The sequence below is a fragment of the Lampetra fluviatilis genome, chromosome 11, assembly GCF_964198595.1.
Source record: "Lampetra fluviatilis chromosome 11, kcLamFluv1.1, whole genome shotgun sequence".
Lineage (NCBI taxonomy): Eukaryota > Metazoa > Chordata > Hyperoartia > Petromyzontiformes > Petromyzontidae > Lampetra > Lampetra fluviatilis.
Window position 1 is genome coordinate 10,447,756 of NC_136285.1, and position 23,158 is coordinate 10,470,913.

At 47.3% G+C, this 23,158-nt stretch overlaps 1 protein-coding gene across 4 annotated transcripts in view; it reads left to right on the forward strand.

Annotated features, from left to right (window-relative positions):
- The window catches only part of LOC144934791 (guanine nucleotide-binding protein G(i) subunit alpha-1-like), a 120,951-nt gene that overhangs the window by 67,598 nt on the left and 30,195 nt on the right, over positions 1–23,158 (forward strand). For all 4 annotated transcript variants that reach the window (XM_078860946.1, XM_078860948.1, XM_078860950.1 and 1 more), the window contains exons 3-5: positions 6,086–6,128; positions 7,090–7,231; positions 11,334–11,491. In XM_078860946.1, coding sequence (XP_078717072.1) covers positions 6,086–6,128; positions 7,090–7,231; positions 11,334–11,491 — 343 coding nt within the window. The remainder of the gene's footprint in view (positions 1–6,085; positions 6,129–7,089; positions 7,232–11,333; positions 11,492–23,158) is intronic.

The window sequence follows — 23,158 nt, forward strand, 5'->3', positions numbered from 1 at the left end:
AATGACCAACCGGCTGAAAAGGATATTGCGATCACCGCAAACGCACGTGCATTTATTTGTTTTGTGATTCTGCTAATCATTTGTACCTATTCCGCTCACATCTTGTGTCTCTCTAGACCAGGGTTGGGGAACGTCTGGCCCGCGGGCCGTAAGAGGCCCGCGAAATCATTTGGGTCTGGCCCTGCCAAGGCAACCGCAGGCAGGACTCTAAATTCAATAAATCTAGGAGCAAACCTGGAAAAGCAGTTGTAAGTAGCAACATCATCAATACCAGCTAACATTACACGCCTCGCCAAAGAGAAGCAGTTCCAGCCATCACATTAGGAGTGAGTTAATTAAATGTTTGACCAAATATAACAGGCACATTTTTAAGTTAATCATTTTGTATGGCCCGCCAATGATGTTATAAATATCCAAATGGCCCTTGGCAGAAAAAAGGTTCCCCGCCCCTGCTCTAGACCCACGCAGACTGTAGGTACGCATCTTGCTGTATTCGGGCAGCACTCAGAGTTCCCATTCTGCAGTAGCTCAGAGGTCAGCTACCTGTTGTTCATTAAGGCGAACGGCGCAAACCAGAGAACGCGTGCCCTCATCACCTCATAGACATGCAGGGTGTCACGATACGCCGGCCTTTCGATTAATATTGATTCTCTAACTCGCAGTTCAAGCGTGCGAGTAAGAATCAATGTGTTTTTGTGTGTTGTATGTATCGTGTGTATCATCATCGCCGTCGTTATTTTAAAAAAAAAAAATCATACCGCATTACATCTGGAGGCACTGTGGGTTTGACGCGACTCCTTGCAGCCATGAGAAACGTGCACCACGGTGCCAATCAGATAATCGATTTTGGAATTAAATCTCCACCATGAATCACGACGGGTGATCGGATTGCCACGGTGGGGGGCGGGCGAACCGTTGACACGAGCGTCAGACGGACGGGCACGTGCGTGGAGGCTTGTGCGAAGCAGCTGCAGCGATGATAACCAAAAGCCTCAAGTTTACTTGTCTGGCACTCCATCGGAAGTTTTTTTCTCGTGACGCCACTGCATTGAGTTTGTATTAAAATTCAGTGGCGTCACTCGAGTGTGATAGTGACGCAATCTACCGTAAGATTGATAGTTTTTTCTTTTTAAAAATGTAAGCTTATAACTCGTATCACAATGAACCAGGAGAGAGAGAGAGCTCAGGTGTCTATGTGAGCGATGCGCGCGTGTGTGTGTTTGATTTGGGTGGGGGAGAGGGGATTGTAGCATAAATAGGTATAGCCCTTGTTTGTGGATCAGCGTTTTCGCACGCGGTGAGGTAAATAAATTGTGAGTACCACCACCTTTTCTAACTTCTCTCGCGACGTACCTAGCCAACCGTGTTCATCGGAGGTGCGGGAACAAGTAGGCCAACTACCCTGCTGGAAGGACTCTACAGAGCAGCGTCCTTCACTGCCAGGCCGACGAGCCCCTGGCGGCCCCTGACGGCCTTTAGTGTGGCCCCTGACGGCCTTTAGTGTGGCCACTGACGGCCTTTAGTGTGGCCCCTGGCCTGCGGACCCCATCAATACACAGCGTGTGACACCCCCCCCCCCCCCCGCTTGAAGGCGGTGTGGTGGCCCTGAACGCTGACGATGTCAACTCGGCGAAAGTGGGGCCCTCCCCTCGAAAAATGAGTTGAAGAACACCTTGCACCAGAGCTTCATCCAGCTTGAGCAGCAGTGGCGTTGAGCGTGCGACGACCTCTCTTGTTAATGTCCTTCAAGAGTGGCTTGGTCGTCTCGGGGCTGTCGTGGTTCATTGGTTCCGCACGCCGCCGGCCCAGCCGCACACTCCTCTCTGCCCTTCCTTCTCAGAGGCCTCCTTCCACGGGCAGCCCTCGTCTCCATCGTGCCCTGCGGCGATGAGGCCCCTTGTTAAACCGCCGCACGGCCAATGGCATTATTGGTTCGGAATGGAAGCGAGTGAGTTGGGGCCAGGGGGAGGCGAAATCAAAGGCTTCGAGGTTTCATTAACACATTCCTGGGTTCGCCATCCGAATTGTCATTTGTATGCAGGGCGCATGCGTTTTGCCATTTAAATTTGTGCGCGTTGCTTGAGACCGGCACTGTACGTGCCCCTGCTGTTGGTGGTTGTCTATTTGCACATGCTGTTTGTATTCGTCTTGGAATGTCCCCACCGCCCCCCCCCCCTTCCAAATCACCCCGCCAAAAAACAATGTTGTCGCGCAATAAAAAATATGATTACAAAATTATTGGTGGGATGTGAGAAAATGTAGCAGTTGAACGGCACCGTACCACGAGCGGCCGCATTCACATGCTTGTGCAATTTGAGCGAAAAAAATTAAACGGATATGAATTTGAATTCCGGTGAACGGCGCCTGTAAAAGAGAGGCGTCGTAATCTAAATGAGCACGCTATTGGAAAGTCACAAAGCGTAATCATTCATTCGATTGTAGGAAGATATGTGCTCTTATTAAAAAGAGACCACATGGGTTATTTAAAAAAAAATGTAAGTAAAAAATGGTCTTTCAAGGACCTATAAAAATGCCTAGGGAGAGAGTTCTTATTTTCAGGCAGTAGAGGTTTCCGCAAAGCTCAATTAGGCTTGACCACGAAACAAGTATTGTTATTTAAAGGTTTTTAAATGGTAGGATTTGGTACAAAGATGACTAGATAGAAAAGGACACGCGCTAATTCGTATCTTACAATGTTAGCACTGTGTTTAATGATGCACGAGTAGGTGGCTAAACTAATTGGACTGTTGTGGTATGCCTTACTGTTGTGATGAGAACACTGAAGCTTAGTCGTGTGACCTCTTTAAACACGTGATAGGGCATTGCATGAGCCAATCTCAAATCCGCACGCAACATCTATCTGTGCACAAAACATTTGGCCTTTCACGAATATATATTCCGCTATTGTAAACAAGTTTTGCATAGAATGTATGCGGCGCTTTTTGTCTCGAACTATTATCGCCATGGTAAGTAAAGGACGCGGATACAATTTTTTGTTTCTTGGCAAACCTCGCTTTTCTGTTGATAATGTCCATAACGTGCGGTGGCATGCTGATCGCAAAGCGGTACAGATTGCATTATAATGGTGGAGTTTTTTCGAAACTGAGTGGGGTGCAATGGTGGCAAGATGTTAACTGCCTCGCCTGGTATACAGGAGGTCGTGGGTTTGATCCCGACCCTGACACCTGTGTGTTGGAGTGTATCTCTCCCCGTGGTTGCGTGGATTCATCTCCGGGTCCTCGCTTTTTTTCCCTCAACATTTTAGAAATGCGCGTTTAGAGTGTTTGGCTGCTACAAATGTCCACATGATAAGCCACTTCGTTGAGCTATCATTTGTGGCCAGGTCGCTTCTGAATAAGGGTGATATAGCTCAGTGGACCTTGCCCGGTAAAATAAAAATATATAGTTTAGTTTATAGTTTAGTTTAGAAACGTGTTCCACCAAACAATCTCATTACAGGGTTTCCCAGCCAGATGAAAGCACTTTCACCCCCAGGTGCATTCTGTGTATTATTAATGTGGCTCACTTACAAGTTAGTAAGTTGTAACAATCATTAACGTTGACTGATAAAGTTACTTTTCAACTTGCACTTAATTTTTTTTTCACCTCCACTGCAAAACTCAAGTCCTTCCTTGCTTCCGCTCATGTCCTATCATGGATCGCCTTTTTTCTGTTTGCCACTCGCCATTCGCATGGAGTATAGACATCGGCGCAATGCTTTCGCGTGCTCCGGCAAACACGAAAGCCGAACTGCAGGCAGGCTCTCGGTGAAGGTTGATCATGTCAGCAAAATGTAAACGCATGACCTCCAAGCGAGCGATCCCACGTGAACACCTCCCCGCCCCTACTTCTCATTGCCTCTCTCGTGCCTGCTTTATAATTCAATCTGCCTGCAACGGGGGGGAGGGGGGGGGCGCTGTGCTTTATAAGTGGGCGAGACTCCCTCTGGGCACAGTTAGCAGTTGTGAACTGCCTGTGAAAGATTAGGCTTGCACAAATCAATAGCAGCAGCAGAGAGAGAGAGAGCGAAAACAACTTTATTTAAGTTTTTGTTGTTCTTTCCTTACTCCCCAAAGCTTGGTTTGAAATCCCAAGCGATATCCTCGTGCGATTTAAAATGGACCAGAATGCACATGAGTTCAATGTGCTTTGAAGCTACATGTGGTTGCATTTCAGAAAAATCCATTCTCATATTGTACTATGCTCCCGCGTGCACACTGCCCACCTTTACCAACCCATACTAACCAGCGTGGTGATGTGTGGTTAAGTAACCCATGCGACCCGTACCGCGTGGTGAGGCCCCTCATCTTAGAAACATATTGACGAAAGGTCTGTGTGTGTACACGTTCCAGAATGCAGAGTCAAAACCAACAGCTTCTATGCCCCCCCCCCCTTTTGGTATAACCCAAAGTCGGGCTTCCAACCCGTGAGAGGTTGCCCGTTCTCCTCTGCTGCCCCTGCCGTCTGGAACGCTCTTCCCGTAGTTGTCCACGCTTGATTCTCTTCGTTGTTAGTCTTCCCAGACCTCTTCTCCCCTTCCCGTCCTCTGACATTGTCTCGATTCTGCTTCACGAAACGCCCTACCTCATAATACCCTCCCGCCCCGCCCCCCGTCCCTTGCCTCCTGCCTCCTAACCCTAATTATAATTAGGGATAGAACGGGAAGGGGTGATAATTATCACCCGTTCCCGTTCTCCCTCCGGGAGTGAAAATGAGAGATGTTTTTTTGTTGCCGCATCAATAGTTACACATTACCGCACAGGTCAGCGTGCGCGTGGGTTTGTTTGAGTGGTTTGGAGCGGGTCGGCACACAACAGTGGTGTACTCCATCTGCCCGACTCGTGGTTTTTTGTTTTGCCATTGGGTTCATTATTTATTTTGTCTGCATGCGCTGATTGTGTTTACATTCTTTGCCCTATGCTCCGTCTTGAGACGTTTGTAGCATTTCCACTTTATGTAAATACATTATTATTAAGATCTAATAGCCCATTCACTCTTCCTTCCCTTCATCGTCTGATTAGTCGAAAACAATTCCTGCGTAGGTTACTGGAATTTATCATTTGTGTTATAGAACTGTTAAGAATATAACTATCACATTGTCAAACAGTGCAAGTTCATCCCCCAGCGCCTCTGTCCACCCACCAATCTAAATGGGCTCACCGCAGTTAGTCAACTGGCAGGTTGCATGCGGCGGGGTGAAGTGTGTGTGGACACTCCCACCTCTTGCAAGATATCTGTGGCTAGCGTGAAAGAATAGGCATAACCCACCTTCCATCAGGAGCTCTCGAACGCTCTCTCAAGTGGAGGAGGCCTTTTCACCAGTGGCGGCAAAGAGCAGTCAATTACAGAGCTGCTCGTCCTAGGTTCTTTTCTTTAGGGAGCCACGGCGGCGAGATGTTAACCCCCTCGCCTGGTATACAGGATGGTCGTTGGTTCGATCCCGACACTGACACCTGCTGCTGTATATTTGGAGTTTGCGTGTTCTCCCCGTGGTCGCGTGGATTCTTTTTCGGGTTCTTCGGTTTTCCCCCTCCATGTTTACAATCAACGTGCGTTTAGAGTACCATGTTGGGCTGCCACTATAAATGTCCACGTGATAAGCCACTTCGTTGAGCTATCAATTGTAACCAGGTCGCTTCTGAAAAAGATAGCTCATTTGGGCCTTACCTGGTAAAACATAAATAAATAGTAAAATTGTTGCGTGGCTGCATGCACACCATTTGGCATTTATACGGTTTAATACAGCCGTGCGCGTGTTCACCTGTTGGGTTTTAATAATTCAGATGCATGTGCGTTCACGTACAGCACTTTCACAGCCTGTTATTGGGCAATTACGTTTATAACGCGACGGTTACGTCGGCCACAAGGACCGTGACACGTAAACGTGCCCCTCACTGAAGAATGATGTCCACCGAGAGGCGCCTTTATCCGTTATTTTGTGTGCAGATCACAGCCTCTGGGTGAGCAGGATAAGATTTTGTTCAATTGGAAAATCTTTAAGCTTGCAGATTGAATCCCAGCCCTCATTCGTTGCCCGCGTTCTTCACTCATCTCATTCGCCGTTTCGTTTCCTCTTGTGTTTCAGGTGCCGGTGAATCTGGCAAAAGTACCATCGTCAAACAGATGAAGTAAGTTACCCCGGCCTCCTCGTGTGCTGTTTGTTTTTATTCTAACGCAGAGCGCGCGTGGGGTGCGCGTGATCGCACTCCGCGTGACGGTGAATCGCCAGGGGTGGGAGTGAACTGTAATTCATTGCCAACACCTGCATATCGGCACAGTTATCTATTTGATTCTCCCATGTCCCCCCCCCGAAAAAAACACAAATCTAGGTATTGTCAGGCATTCTTACGCGAACAGCATTTTACGTTGAGTAATAACCCGACCGCTGCTCTTAAATTGACTCTTCAGTCAAAACGTGGGGGTCTTTGTGGGTTTCTGGGTAAGATCGCGTAAATATATAGATGTGTCATTAAAACCCGCCACCACCCGACACAGCCAACTAGTAAGGGTTGTCACGTAAACATAACGTGCCAATTCGTCACTAGTACAGCACACGGGTGTGTTGGAGAGCCAAGCCACAACATTTACAATCCAAGTATAATGTTTCGCCAGTAATTACAACTAGCTTCATCAGGTGACAGCCAGATTTTGACAGCCACAAATCTGGCTGTCGCCTGTTGAAGCTAGGTGTAATTACTGGCAAAACGTCGTACTCGGATGGTAAATGTTGTGGCTTGGCTCTCCAACACACCGATGTGCTGTACTAGTGACAACCCTTACTAGTTGGCTGTGTCGGGTGGTGGCAGGTTTTAACGACACATCTATATATTTACGCGATCTAACCCAAAAACCTCTATTATGGATGATATTGGTTGCGAAAGCCTAACACCTGTTAAACCGTCTTTGCGGGTGTTTGCGTGATGTTGTGCCCATCACGCTCACGCGGAAATCCCTTGGAATCCAGCAATGATCTCACAATTTCACAGGGCACACAACAGCAAAACAACGGCTGCATTGTAAAACCCCTCTCTCTCTCTTGCATTGCACCCCGATCAGGAGCGCGTTTTCTGCGGTTTGTTTGCCTCCCAGGATTATCCACGAAGACGGCTACACGCCCGAGGAGTGCCTGCAATACAAGGCCGTGGTGTACAGCAACACCATACAGTCGATCATCGCGATTATTCGCGCCATGGGCAACCTCCGCATCGAGTTCTCCGACATGAGCCGAGCGGTGAGTAACCCGCACAGCCTCTGAGGCGGACGGCTCGTCCACCGCGTGATTGATGTGCGCTCGATACGTCTCCCGGGCTCGGCATCTGGAAGATCGGGTTCACGCCCCTGGGTGGTGAGACCGATCGAGGGTCGCCCTGGATGCGCTGCCCGCGGTGTGATACTGAAGCCAATAGAAAGTGGACAGAGCTCACTGCCAGTCTCATGTATACACACACATAGAGGGCAGGCTTGTACAATTATTGCGCTTATATATCTCTTCCTGGCAGCTATTTAGACTTTTATTTGGTCAAGTCTAGAGGCCTTTCATGCCTCCGTGGTGGCTGCCCTGTCAAGTTTTGCTGTCGGGCAGAGTAATTTGTTAACGAGCCGGAGGTCGTCCCGTCTATTAAATTCCCACGTCGTTGATTCACCGCTAAGGACACCCACGCACTTTGGACGAAAATCTCGCGAGCGGACGGAAATGGACGAAAGTTAATTACGGATGGTCGATGCGATTTTAATTAAGTGCTTTTCCCTTGGCTGGCATTTCTCTCGCTGCTTTTGCTCGTATTCAATCTTATTTGCAGTAAACACAAAACAACCGTCCGAATAGTAACAAGGGGGAAACAATGTCGCAGTGTGCTGGAATGTTGGCATTAATGGAATTCAAAATCACTGTACAGTTGTGTGCTTTGTCCCATTTTTGTTGGCACCTTCGAGATGGCTGCCGCTGCGTGGTGCGACACGTCACGCGATGAATGTAACTGCGCATAAAAATCATCAGTCTTGGTACGCGTAGCGTGCGTGCGGTGCTGAGTGCTGCTACCACGGAGGTGCCTGTAGTTCGCCAAGACTGCTGTTGGTTCACCGAAAGGTTGTTTGTCATTCCGATTACAACTCGAAAACAAAGAGCAGTTCAAGGATGCGTGTGTACGTATGTTGAACTTCTTTCGCGCCGTACGTAGCCAACCAATTGGTGTGGAGAGGGGGGACAACAAACTAAGCACAAAAAGCAATCGAAATGCAAGTTCGTTTTATGAGAGGGCGTGTACCTGACCTGTAGCGTGGGCAAAAACACAGTGATTGGTTATAATTTTCTCACCATCGACACCTATTGGTTGATGGCTGAATTACAACAACTTTCAAGTCTTCATAGAGCACTTCTTAATGATTTACCGAGAGTCGTATATCTAATATCAGATCCCAACCCTGAGCCACCCGTGCCGACCTTCCGCACAAACAATGGAGCACGCTCAATTAGGATACACGCAGCCGGCCCACGCCACCACCTTCATGAGTAGGAAATCAAAGGGAAGCCTGGAATGCAACTGCGAAAATGCTGAACAAAAAATAGGGCACTTTGCGAACCTCTGCCGACTGCGCAAATTCAACGGAGACAGCAGCAGTAATGAATTTGGCCTCACCTGAAGTTAATCAGATTGCATTCAGACTTGGGCATAGATCTTCCAGTTATTATTCAGGATGCCATACGCAAGACGATGAATGGAGAGCCGTGCATAAAAAGTTCAACATACATAACTTAAAGTCCACTGCGGTACATGGCTACAGCGGTGAAATTGCGCCGATGGTGCGAAGCATCCACCACGCGTCTACAACAGACGGAGGGGGCTTGCAGAGAATGCCACGTTTTTTTCTTTGTCGCTCCCGTTATTGTGAGCATATTCCCTTTAGTGCTCACTTTCCGCTTTGCAGAGAGGTCTACCGAATGAGAACATTTCTTCTCTAAGACGTACGTGTACTGCATGTTGAAATTTTTTCGCATCGTACGTAGCCAACGCTGCTAATCGGAGGTGCGGGGGAAGGACAACAAACTAAACGCAAAAAGGAGTTCTAAAGAAATTAGTTTTCAATTTATATTTAAAAGTGCATCGCTCCCAGTGGCTTCATAATATCGGTAGGAAGAGCATTCCAGGCAGCTGCAGACGCACATCTGACAGCGCGCGATGCGGTAACCGTCTTTGTTCGATGGCCAGCCAAAAGCCGCTGCGGCGATGAACGGAGTTCGCATGACGGTTCATGCTCCTTGACGCATCCTCGTCGTGTCAGTTTAAGGTTTGCCCGCAATATGGCGGCGCTCCGATATACCGTTGAACATCGGGCCCACGATAATTCCATCGTCGGGTTTTTGCCAAATATCGTAATGTTTGCGATCGTCATTGCTCGTTTTATGTTTTGAATGTTTAACTTTCGCACGAAATGTTCATGAGATAGAAAACACAACAATCAAAGTTCAAATAAGTACTTATTGCCCATTCAATTATCGGAAGGCAAAATGTTTTCCAGAGTCATTGATGGCCTGGTAATACGATATCACAATTTTCATAATTGATTCAATTACTTTGTTGTATAGCTGACAGCATGTGCATTGCAAGCAATCCAGATTGCAATGCATTGTTTAGAGAAATTGGATGGCTGGAGTTGGTGAACTTTGAAATAATCTTTATTCATATACGAAGTACAACAAACCATACAAACAATTCAATGAATGTCCAAACTCCTCTTTCAGAGTTTCTGAGAAACTAATATCTCTATAATTGTCAAGTCGTGAAAACGGATATCATATCTCATCGTGAAAAATGATATCATGGCAAGCCTAACTATTACCCAGAAAAGATGCCTTCTATGCACGACTTTTATAATATTTCATATTAATGTGGCCTTTATGGTATTTCAATTTTTTTCAATGTTAATGAATGTAATATTTAATTTCACCATTCCAGAAAACATGTGTTTGCAAGTTGATAAGATGCTGCCCATATTGGGCACTAGTGAGTCACGGTTATTGTGTATTTTATTTATTCCGGTCCGTCCCTTTCAGCCGCCACTGCCTCCCCACCATCACCGAGTTCCCCTCCCACATCCCATTAAAACATTCCAGCCCGGGCCACATTAATACGCCTATCTGTGGAGTACTGTCAAGTCGATGGCTTGAGCTGTGTGAGTTTACATTTTAATAATCTCCATTGATGCTTAAAGTACGCTGTACATTAACCCTCATACTCATTTACAGAGGACTAACACTCACCGGGTGGCAGCTCAAGATACAGCACGGCATCTGTGAAAAAGAGCTTCATAACTCATCAGATTCCTTCAGTATTAATAAATATTCTGATACAAAATGGATTCACATGCCATCTGAATGCTCAATATGTCATACAACGGTCTGTGCCCTGCCAACCTGCCACACAAACCACTCTCCCTCATCGTTCATACCCCAAACTGTTACATTAAACCTCTTCACTGCCTCTGTCTTACTACCTGATTGCAATTTACAGTTTTTAAAGTCTCACGTCAACACCTTCCAACTCTACAGCTCAGCGTTCTTCATTGCAAGGCCCGCGGGCAAATGGCGGCCCCTGGTGGCCTTTAGTGCGGCCCCTGACAATACACACAGATGTGAAAACACCCCCATTGTGTTGTCAAACCCCAATGGTTTCAAATGTGTGGCAGCCCTCACGCTGATGATGTATTATTGGTGAAAGTGGCCCCGCTCTGCTATCATTCCATTTCCGAAAGAATGCATGCTGTAGTACACGGTCTGTGAATTTAATTGCACAATCTCATGAATGTTTTCTTTTCATTTGCCCGACAGCGGCATAGTCACGCATCTGGCAAGGGCCCTGCTGCTCCCCCCCCCCCCCCCGCGGGCGGTGCAATTGCACCGCCTGCGCACTCAATAGCTTCTCCACCGATGCATGGGTAATGAACGCGCCGAACGAGTTCTCTACGTTCTAAACTAAACCATTTTTATTGAGCTAAACAGCTATTTTTAAGAAGTGACCTGTCCTCAAATGACGGCTCAACAAAGTGGCTTATCATGTGGAAATGTATTGCAGCCAAACGCACGTTTTTAAATGTGGAGGGAAAAACCGAAGGACCCGGAGAAGAATCTACGCGACCACGGGGAAAAATACACCGCAAACTCCGAATATACAACAGGCGTGAGGGTCGGGATCGAACCCACGACCTCCTGTATACCAGGCGAGGTAGTTAACATCTCGCCACGTTGAGCGGCGAATGCCCCATCCGCTCTCCCCACAACTTAACTCCCCCACCCCCACCGCCCCCCCCCCCCCACTCTCTCTGCTCCTTGGTCACAGGATGATGCGCGGCAGCTGTTTGAGTTGGCGAGCACGTCGGAGGAGGTGGCGCTCACGCTGGAGCTCGCTGGGAACATCCAGCGGCTCTGGATGGACGAGGGCGTGAAGACCTGCTTCGGTCGTGCCAACGAGTACCAGCTCAACGACTCGGCTGCGTAGTGAGTACCTGCGCAGCGGCGCGCGCAGCGGCGCGTCCATTCATCGAGCAGCGACACTCGGCGCTTTCGTCGTTCGTTCACCGCGCATCGTCGGCGAAGGACCGTTGCGCCAAACGCGTGACCTCTTGCGAGAAGCATTTGCGTGAACCGCTCTCGAGTCATTTGTTTGATCCACCGTATCACGGGAGGGGAGGGGGGCGATCACGGGGGGGGAGGCGATCACACGTGGGGGGGGCGGTGCCATTCCCTTTGAGGGCCGCACTCCACTTCGAACGCCAACCGCCAATTGAAGTGCGTTTTCGTCGACAGCCCTTTATTTTCGTTTTGTTTTTACTTCAACTCCACGACGCAAGCACCGGTACAGAGCACCGATCACGGAACAAAGGGTGGGGGGGGGCACAGAAATTCCACGAACAAAAGCCCGAGATTGGCGCGGCAGGACTTAGTGAAGGAGGGAGGGGGGGGGGATTGGGCTTGTCGTCGACAGCACCTTAACACCGCACCTCCGATTAGCATGGTTGGCTACGTACGGTGCGAAAGAAGTTCGACGTACACACGCCCTAGAGTGGGGAAAATACAGAACAGGCGACGTCTTGGGCAACGACCCTTGCTGGTAGAGAGAAAGGCCATTGCCTGAAATGTCACCGGTTGCGTACGTTTGAATATTTCGGGGCAGTATTACTAAGCGTGTTGGGTGTTTGTTATTGGTGCTCATGCAGTACCGCTGCCAATGCACTATTGCAATAAAAAAATAAACACGCATGAAATCGTGCATTTTAGAATCAAGATCTCTTAAAATTATCTAATAATAACATCGGTCATGAGTGACTTGTTGATGGGTGTTGGGCCTCCTCTTCATAAACCCATAGTGACCAGCATGGCAAAGCGTGGCCAATCAACTGACACGGCATGAATACACCTTTTTTGAGGAGTAGATTGCTAAATATCCATAAATTATTATTATTGCTGGACAGAAAAAAAAATGCAGTCGTACAAAGCACGTGGTGACCATTGAACAAAAAATGATAAATAATGTAATCAAATCACGATCTCAGATCATGCCAATAAATGTAATTACGTGGAGGGTCAATGGATAAATGCATCCCATTAAATCCAGAGCGACTGCTGCTGCTGCTGCGAGCAGTGGCACTACCTAGCATGCGTTTCGCGTTTTAATGTTTCTTCTGTTATTGCCATTGGATCGCGCGGAGTTTCACATTTGATCCATTCCCCTCGTAACTCATCAACCCTAACGCCGTCAGGCCTTCGGCGAAGCAACGTTGATGCCATCCCCGTCACAGTTGTTACGCCGCCCTCGCTACGCCATGAACCCCCAAGAAGCCGGTTTCCACCTCAATGGCAGCGCATGCCTCGTCAAGACGAAGATGAATCGGTTGTCGTTATTTAATTCCCAGCAAGTGCCCCCTTGCTGCCACTGTTGGTTTCAGCATCCCGGGTGTTGACAGTCCTGAAACCCCAAAGTGATGTCATCTCAACCAATCAAACACCGGGGGATCGACGGACCGCCTCTAGTTTTATGGAGAATATGAATAATCGTAGCGTTAGTCATCACGTCAGCAGTAGTCACAGTAGTAGTCGCAGCAGCTGTAGTCATATTTGTATCAGCAGCAGTATGTATGTTGAACTTCTTTCACACCTAGATTTGAAGCTTTCGTCACTGCTCTGATTAGCACGGTTGGCTACGTACGGTGTGAAAGAAGATTCATATTCTTAGGTTTTTTCGGTAAAGTCACGTAGGTAAAACATTAAAACTGTCGTGGCTGTGACGGTTCCACCTGAAGACGGAGGCTTGTGTTGCCTCCAAAACGTCGTGATTTTTATTTTATTTTACTTTTATTAATTTTAATGTTTTACCTACGTGACTTTACCGAAAAAACCTAAGAATATGAATCTTCTTTCACACCGTACGTAGCCAACCGTGCTAATCAGAGCAGTGGTTACAAGGACAGTTTTTTAGGAGTAATGTGAGTCATATTAGTACCAGTGTAAGTCGTCATATTTGTATGAGTAGCTGCAACCATATTAGTATCAGCAGAAGTCGGAGGTGTTTGGAGCAGCAGTAGTCATAGTAGTACTGTAGCAGCAGCCATTGGTAGCAGCAGTGGTCCTATTAATATTAGTGTAATAATCCTTCTTGAGACGGCTTCGGAATCAGTCCTTTTATTTCCACTCCACAATACACTTTGCTCACTCACTCTCCGTTGCTGGCAGACAACGGAGAGAGGACAGACTTCGCACTACGTCCCCACCGCGCACGTGGCACCCAGAGCCCCCGTCCGCGCGTGACCCTGCTCTTCTCAGTTTCAGTCTGCTCTCGATCGTTCTCTCTCACTCGCTCTTAATACCTGCGTCACGTGGTTCCCCCAGCCAATCGTTCATGGACAGCTTCGACCATTCTCGATGGTTCCCTGTCAATCCCGGGACCACGCCCCTCATCCGGCTCCCCATTAGCTGGGGCCCCGAATGGCTAGGCCAATCACTCCTGATGACCTGTCGTGATCACGCCTGGGCCATGGTCCCTATCTCAACCCTTATTGGCTACAAGCAGGACCGGCAAGCCAATCCCCACGTGAACCCTTTATAGCTGTTATTACATTAGCATCAGTAGTCAATAATAATAATTGAAATGTATAATGCGCATTCCATCCTAGGATCACAATGTTCAATGCATGGAAATCAGGAAACAAAAAACAACCAGGGCCACCGACCAAACTAAAGAGGGGGGAAGGCCGGTTTAAAGAGATGGGTTTTCAAAGTAATCATGGTCGTTTAAGCATGATTAGCAGCAGTAGTCATGGTCGTTTTAGCATTCGTAGTCATATGAGCATCAGTAGTTATAATAGTAGCAGTAGCACAGTGGCCTTAGTAACCACAGCAGTCGTCTAACTTTAGTAGTGGTAGCAGCAGTACTGCAGGAGCAGCAGTACAGGGCTAGTTTGGAACTAGAGGACTGTATTACGAGCCGGGGTTAATTACATTTCACACGGAATTGAATATCAAACTGCTGGTTGATGTGAATATTGTAACAACAACAAAATCAGGAAACTACTTTAACATTATTTAATTTGCCTGCTTGTTTGAATAACGGAAAAAAGCGATCGCAAATGTGAACCGGTGTCATGGGCGTTCGTGGATCGTTAATTGTGGGGGACGCAGGGTTTGGGATTAGCGTACGGATAAAACGTCGCGCCGCCCTGAGCATTCGAGGAGGTCAAAACAGTCGAGGAGGTCAAAACAGTCAAGGAGGTCAAAACAGCAGCCGTGGTGACGTGGGTTCGAAGCTCGCTCTGTGGACGTCCGTTCGTTACGGACGTAAAAGAATATCGAAAGTTACCGCCACCAATGGACATAAATGGCAGACTTGGCTGACGTTTCCGTCGTCGTCCAGACTGCCGCAATAAAAGAACGAAACGACGCTTGGGATGTTGTAATACACTGTGACACCTGGTCGGGCTTATAAGACTTTGCCACGGAATGGGCTAAGCCTTTTGTACCAAGCAGTGCCTGTACTGTATCAAGCAAAATGTGCTCTTAATTTTTTTTGTAATCATTATTTATTTTCTTCCCGACTCCTATTACAGTTGTGCTCTCGGTACCAGGTCATGCGTCACACACTAATAGAGAGTGGCCCTCAGAAGCTGATATTACAGAACTGCTTCTGAGATCCCTTTAAGGAGCCTCTTAACCGTACAATGGGCACCACACTTTGTGGGCAGCCAGAGAAATAACCATGGCGTGGAAACCAAATCGAACTGGAATTTAGACAAATTATTTGAAAATCCATATTGAATATGATGAGGTTTTTTTTAATTGACCTCACTATATTTGAGAACCAGGTTTAATCGCAGGTAGCTGAATCCCAGACTTGAACCCAGGAGGCCGGCAGTGACGGGTCACTGCTTTGACCCTTGAGTAACTTAGCCACCTCCACTAACTATAAAGGGAGGTCCAAAAGTCACGATACACCTGGTTATTTAATTTAATTTAACAAACTGCCTTCCATTAACAATGATGCACGCATGGATATCTCTTTTGAAATGAATTTAGGACTCTTTATTACATTACAGCTGCCTTATTTGGCATACATAAAAACGAATTGAACTTGTTCGCCTTCTTTCCATCTTTACGTCACCTGGAAAAGGAATATTAAAAATAGATATTAAACTAAAACTAAACTTTACGAGGTAAGGCCCACTGGGCTATATAGCTCCTTTTGGACAGAAGCGACCTGACCACAAATTATAGCTATTATCATTAAATATTGATGAATAATGAAATATTAACCTAAAGAATGAAACATTAAAATGTCTTTAATGCCAGTGTTATAATAAAGTAAATAACCCGATGTGTCCTGCCACGCTTGGGCCCACCTTCTTGTTCGCAATGCAGCAGCAACCAAGTACATTTGTAGAGTTGAATTTCCATGAGCGGAATGTCAAGTGGCGCGCGAATGCCTCTCCAGCATTCGAGCGCCATTGCTGATGTATTTGTGTAGTTATTTATTTAGTTTCACCTTTTAGCAATAGGCAAAGAGTCATTTGTCACTGCAATCAGGATTTAAGTAAAGCCGGACTGGCAACGGTAAATGCGTCAGTGCCGTTGACGATTCGCAGCGGCAACGTTACGTCACTTTGGCCAATGAGTCACACAAAGACGTATATAGGCTGTCAAGAGGATAATTGTTTGTAGATCCCACTTGTACTCAATATGACACCCCCCCCACCCACCAGCACCAAAAAAAAAGCCGGAAGCCAACACTCTGAAAGCAATTTCAGAAGACGTATGGAAATGTGACCAGGTCCCATTTGCTAAATCACTCGCAAAAAAGGAATTTTGAGATGTAATGAAACACTCTCCTAATAGATTGACAGCCGCGGCATGTCAAGGTATACAATCATTCAGCAGTTGATTACCTTGAATGCCCATCATAAACATTGGGGGTTTTTTTATTGTGTAACCCGCAAACAGTTTGATTTGAAATGTGTGCATGGGGTTGCGGCGTTTGAGCAATATTTGGCGGGCGTTTTATTTGTATATGTTATTGTGTGTACTGTATGTAGCCGTACAAATGTAGTGCTGAACTTTACGAGGACAACTTCTTCTTTTTCCGTCGTTACTTTATTTTATCAAACTCAGCACATTCCACCACCCACTCTCCAGCGCGTTCTCTGCTCGCTCGCCGCGCTCAGCCGGCCTCGCTTGCTCCGTTCTTCCCTCTCTCTCTCCGTCTCTCTCTCCCCCGACTCTCCTCTCTGCTTCGCCTGTCTCGTCTTCGATCGCCTCGCTCTCCCTCGGCTTCACTCCAGCTGTCGCTCTCTTTCAGCTTCTCCGTCTCACTCCGACTGTCTTTCTCTCGCCTTCGTCTCACTCTAGCTGTCGCTCTCTCTCGGCTTCTCTGTCTCACTCCGACTGTCTCTTTCGTTCCCGTTCCACTGCTAGCCTATCCTTCCTCTCGTCTCCTCTTCTTCTCCTGCTCCACCGCAACCCTATTCTATTTCTCATATCTTCTTCTTTTGCTCCGAACGTCTCCATCCAGCTCCCAGCACAACTCCCCGTCTCACTCTCATGCTCCCGTATTTATCCCCGTCCCTATTAATTTCCAATTAATTAACCAGCGTCTCCCCGACGCCCCTCGGCCTCCGCTGCCACCTGCTCCCATTCCCAGACTTACTGGCGCCACCATTTGTCCCTGACAACAACAACCGGCCAATCACTGCCCTGCATCCCATAATTACCCAACGAGCCGTCTCCGTTCGGCCGTTGTCCCCCAGCAACACCTGTTTGTCCCGATACGTCCCCACTGTCCCCAACCCACGCGTGTTTACAATTACCCCCCTTGACGCGCGTTAAACCACTACACATTTAATAACTTGCAGCCGTTTGCCACCCCACTGCGTGATGTAATTCCTCCCCCACCGCCAGTACAGATGTCACTCGCCAAGGATGTTACCCCGTGGCCACGAATCAAACCTGAGCCACCAGGTTTGTAGTGCAATTGTACGAACCGCTGCTCCACCACTGCTGCACCGCAGCAGTGTTAGCATCTTTTTTTTATGCCTGGAGATGTTCAACATTATGACGAGAACCACTGTAAACCTTTGTGGAGGCTCATTTGATTGAAAGAGGTGGAACACAGGGGGTGGGTGCAGTGTTTAACGCCACTGCGCTATGAAGCTAGAGACCCGAGCTCAGAATCAGAATCTTTATTTATACCGGAGGAAGCCGATGATCTATAAAGCTCTTTTTTTGCTGACAAATGTCCAGTAGGGGTGGGTCAGAAAGTTACAACACCAAAAAATACAAAAACATAATAGGAGTGCAAAGTATGGGAAAGGTAAGCAAATCACTAACATTTTTTATCACCTCTTTTTATTTTACCAGGTATAGCCCACTGAGCTATTAGCTTATTTTTCCGAAGTGACTTATCATGCGGACGTATAGCGGCCAAATAAGTTTCATCCTCAGTCATGGCTAACATTAGCAGTGAGAGATACCCATCAGATCCTGCAGGTTCCCTTCATCAACCCACACTGACCAGCGTGGTGCAATATGGTGAGACAGCTCTCACGATCGACATAGCAATGACGACCCGCCCCTATTGGACATCTATGAAAAAGAGCTTCATAGCTCATCAGATTCTTCCAGTCTAAAGAAATGTTCTGATCAGACAGAGCTCAGAAGAATAATTATTTATTAATTTTATTGAAATTCCGTTATCCACCCCCCTGTGTTGCAATTGGTTATATTGCAACCTTAACTTCTTTGCCATCCGCACTGTGACGTTGCCATCGTCGTCGTTAATGTTGTTGCATTTTTAAATCCTTTATATTAAGTTCACTTGCTTGCTTGCTTGCGCGCTTACGACCGTGCAAATCTTTCGGTCGTTTTTTAACCCACTTCCCGTGATCCAATCGAGCTGACATTTTGCACACAGACTCGTTGTGCGTGACAATTTATTTTCGTGAAAACAAAATTCCAAAATTTTCCACTTTTTAGGAAATTTTTTTTTTCATATTTAATTTAAAATACCAATGTGATAAAAATGAAACTCTTACTCAAGAAAAACAGAAATGAATAATAAAATAAAACCGATGCCACGCATATAAAGGATTTATAGTGAAAAACTTTGTTTTTACGGGTTAATTTTTTAAGTACTGCACCCTAATTTGCAATAATTAAGAAGATTGAGATCCGTCCGCTGTTAGATAAATATTTACGCTGCAATTAGCTTCACTTTTGGCGAGCAATTCCATTCAGTCCAGACAGATGATTCCATTATCGCAGAAATGTGATCTGTATTAGCGCGCCTCCATCTCTCCAGATTATCCACGTTCCCACGGAACTCATCGCAGCTGTTATTTATCCCATTGCCACTTCCTTGCATCCCTGCGTCACCCTCGCGACAGTAACGTATGTGCTCGTTTTGTTCAGTGTCGTGGCAAGAAAACTGCGATGATAATTGACTTGCCAGTGCACTGTACCGTGATGCTGAGTGTCTGCAATATTGTGTTGTTACGGGAGAAGGGTGAATGTTGCCGTGTCCCTCTTTCTGTCCTGTTTCAGTCGTCTCAGATGTCCGTGGGGCTCTGTGCTTTTGCGATCTCTTCCCCTCCACCTGACTGCAAGCTAACCATGTGTTACACTTGTCTGTATGTTGAACTTCCTTCGCAAATGTACGTAGCCAAACCTCGCTAATCGGAGGTGCGGTGGAAGGACAACAAACTAAACACAAAAACAATTTCACCCACCACTCCCTCACTTTCCCCCTCCCAACGATTTGAGAAAATGTTAAAAATATATATAGGGCTTGTAATTCAATTCAAACAATTTGCATTTGTAATCATCTCTATTTTTATTCATTCTCCTTGTTTTCTGTCTCGTTTCTTCGGAGGTTTTTTTTTCTTCTCCCCGCTCCGTTCGCCTAAATGTTCCATTCGCATATCATTTGCATATCATTTGCATACATTGGGAATAATCCATTCGCACCTGTCACAAATTGTATGCGCATCCCGTGAGCTGAATAATCGACGAAATGGTGCATCGTTCCATGCCTGGCGTTTATGGAGGACGGTCGTGTGGCAAGGTAACAGCAAACCACATTGTATTCCTCACCCAGAGCATCACTGGCAGTTAGTACTTGTAAAGTACTTACTATGAGCGAGGGGGAGATAGGTTATCACAGTTGTGCCGCACAGCTACTGAACGTGTTGTCAGGACGTGTCGCGTTTTGTTCAGCGCGACGTCCCACGTTTCGCTTATACGTCCTGGGAGCTTCTTCGTTGGGAGCAAAACGTCGGACATCGTTCTGAACAGCACCCGGTGCGAACCCCGAAAACACACCGTAGATCCGTGCAGTTCTTGGGCTGTGTCAACACCGGCACTTGCAATACAATAGATTGCGCGCCCGTCCTGAGATTTAGCTGTAATCTCCCCACCGTGTCGTTTGCCATGGCTGCCACCAACAGGTGCTCGCCAACAATACTCGCTGGGGCAGGCTGACCCGACTAACAATACGATGTTTGTCCTTGCATGTTTGTGGTTTTGCCACGTGTGTGTGTTTTAATATCTGAATTAATCTTTTGCAGCCCGTCGTTTTTTTTTTCCTGTTGTTTGTTACATGGCTATTGGGCATGCTGTGCGGCGATGCATCGATGAAAATAGATTTGTGCTCTTCATAATACGTGCAAATTGTCCGTGCACAGATAAATAGTTTTACGATTCCTACAAAACCTGTGCAAAGTGGCATGCCGGCGTTACCTTGAGGCTAACGGAGCGAGCAAAACCATGGAAAGGGCCCAAAATAAGGCAAAACAATATGAACGGAATGACAAAAAGGAGGTGAAGAAAATGGGATTCTTGAAACAAATCGTGGCAATCCATCGAATCGCCGTGGTTGGGAGGGCGAGGAAGGAGGGGGGGGGTTAGTGGGCCTTACCTGGAAAAATATGAATTATTTAGTTTTAAAAATAGTTGAGTGAATTGCGACACGTGCAAAACATCTGTGAAAAATAATGAATCAACGTCATCCTCGGTGCTGCTATATTTGAGTCCGTCGCACGCGACCCGCTTCAAAAGGGACACCCCAGCGCCCCGCAATACGGAATGGCAAGAGACTCTCCGGTAGCACACCTGGCCCACGCGTCGCCAGCGTGTGACGATGGCGCGTGCAGGGCCCGGCCGCTCCGTGTTGCCGCTACGAGCCAGCCCGGCCCTGAAGCCTATTAGCGCCGCACAGGTGCGCGCAACGCCTAATGAGCCGCGCTGGCGTGACCCGATGACGCCGTGCGTAAGCGCTCGTCCGTTTTGCGCGTTTTTTTTTTCTTCTTTTACGAGGAGATATCCGCGGAAGCGTCCTCGACATGCAGCCACGTCACATGTTGTGCCGTCTTGTTGATCCGCTGCTGGCTGAGGCCCCTTTCCGTACCGTGCTGGTTCGTCGGGATCATTCGACCGTACTTCACCACGCTTTGTCAGTGCCGGTTGGTTAAGGCGGGCAGGGTAGACGGGAGAGTATGGAAGTGCAGAACAGCAATGAGACTTGCTGCACAAACGTTGCTTCACAGCAGCCTATAACGCGTGTTACTCATCCAATTACCCTCCGGGTTCAAGCCTGCTTTACTTTTAAAAGCTCAGGAGATATTGGGCGCATTGTGGATAATTGAGTTATAATGTGTGAACTTTTATTTTAAATAATTAAAGTGTACTACATTTTTGTTGTGGTTCACAAAAGCACCGTTTTAATAAAGTAAATATACCATTTTAAACAATAGAGAGAAATGACAGGGTGGTTATCTCACTGTGCCTTGAGCCTGGGTTTCAGGCCACGGCTAATGCCATGGGTGAGTGATGTCAACCGGTCGTGATCTGCTGTTCTGAAACCTACACTGACCAATCCAGCAGTGGATTGACGAAGAACTGAAAATGATATTTAAACAATTTATTTTTATTTTGCTATGCTTAGGTAAGGCCCACTGAGCTATATTGCTCTTTTTCAGAAGCGACCTGGCCACAAATGATAGCTCAATGAAGTGACTTGTCACGTGGAAATGTATAGTAGCCAAATACTCTTAAATGCACGTGTCTAAATGTGGAGTGAGAAACGGGAGGACCCGGAAAAAAATCCATGAGACCATCGGGAGAACATGCAAACTCCTAATATACGGGCGTCAGAAGTTGGGATTCCACCCATGACTTCCTGTATACCAAGCGAGGTAATTAACATCTCGCCACCGTGGCGCATTCGTGCCACTTCGGTGTATATTATTATCAAAGTCACTACTGCAGTATTGTCGTTCGCTATATTATTCAGACAATAATTAATATGTAAAAGTGGCATCTGGCAGGAACGATTCCAATGACGTGTGTGTCTGGAAAGCAAGTTACCGGGGGCATTTGGTAAGAGTAACGTTTAATCCACGATTAGCTGCCTGGCCGCGGTGCCGTGCCGAGGCTTGTGGTGCACCCTCGGGCCTCCCCACCTGGCCCCTTGTGCCGATTCAGAGGCCAAGAGGGAAACCGCCCACCACCCCTCGACAAATTAATGAGAAAAAGGACAAAAAGACAGACGACAAATACAAACCAGATGAAGACTGTAATGTGCGCTATTTAAAGTAGATAAAAGCCTTCCCCCATTACAGTCATCCCAGTGGGTGTAGTTGCATTTAGGCTGACAATTGCGGTGTGGTTTTGCTGATGCTAAGTGTCGGCAATCTTGAAGACTGCCCTTCTGTGCCACACGCGACGCCGCTGTGACGCCGCTGCGCCGTAAGTGGTGTGATCAACACCGCGGCGCTCCGCTGCTCGCGCACAGAGGGTGATGGATCAGGTGTCTCGTTAGTCTGGACCTCACTGTCTCATCCGCCGGGAATGGGTCACGCTGACAGAGCTATTCATTGGACACTCGCACTCTCCCCTGTACCTGGCTACGGCGATGCTAGCCCAGCAAGACTGGATCGTCTTTGCAAGACACTCTCTTGCCGGGTGCGTTGTAGGTACCTTACCTTCTTGGACCCCGTACAAATATGATGGATGAGAGATGCACCCTTGGAACTACACCGAAGGGACAGGAAATGGAGGGCATGAATCAAGGTGAAAACACAAGTCAGAGATGACGTCACTGACAATGAAAGAAAAGTACATGAGCTCTGGCAGGGCACATTGCTAGATCGGATCACGCCTGAGACCGGGAATGGAATGGCATCCAAAGGAGAGAACGTCACCTAAAGGGATGCCCACCACGGAGATGGTGCGGCGTGATCAGATCGTGCGTGGCAGTGAGATGGATGGCAGCAGAATTGGAGCGCTTGGGGATGGGGACAGTGTGAGGAGGCTTTTATCCAGCAGTGGATAGTCGATGGCTTCTGATATACTTGGGCGTTGTCTCTCCACCTGCTGGCTTTGTTTTGAAAAACGATTGAAGGCAGACTGGGATGAAAATGGTGAAATAAATCGGTGTAGAAGGGCAGGATTTAATGGTTTTAGACAACTGCATTTTTGGAAATTAAAAGCAGAATTGGCATTATGCCTGCGAGGGGGAAGTTTTCAATCCGTGCATAACGGCAGCTCTGAAACAGATTAAACACTTGATGATTTGACAACGACTGTGGATCAAGAAGCTGAAAAGTACGGAAAGAAACGCGGACTTGG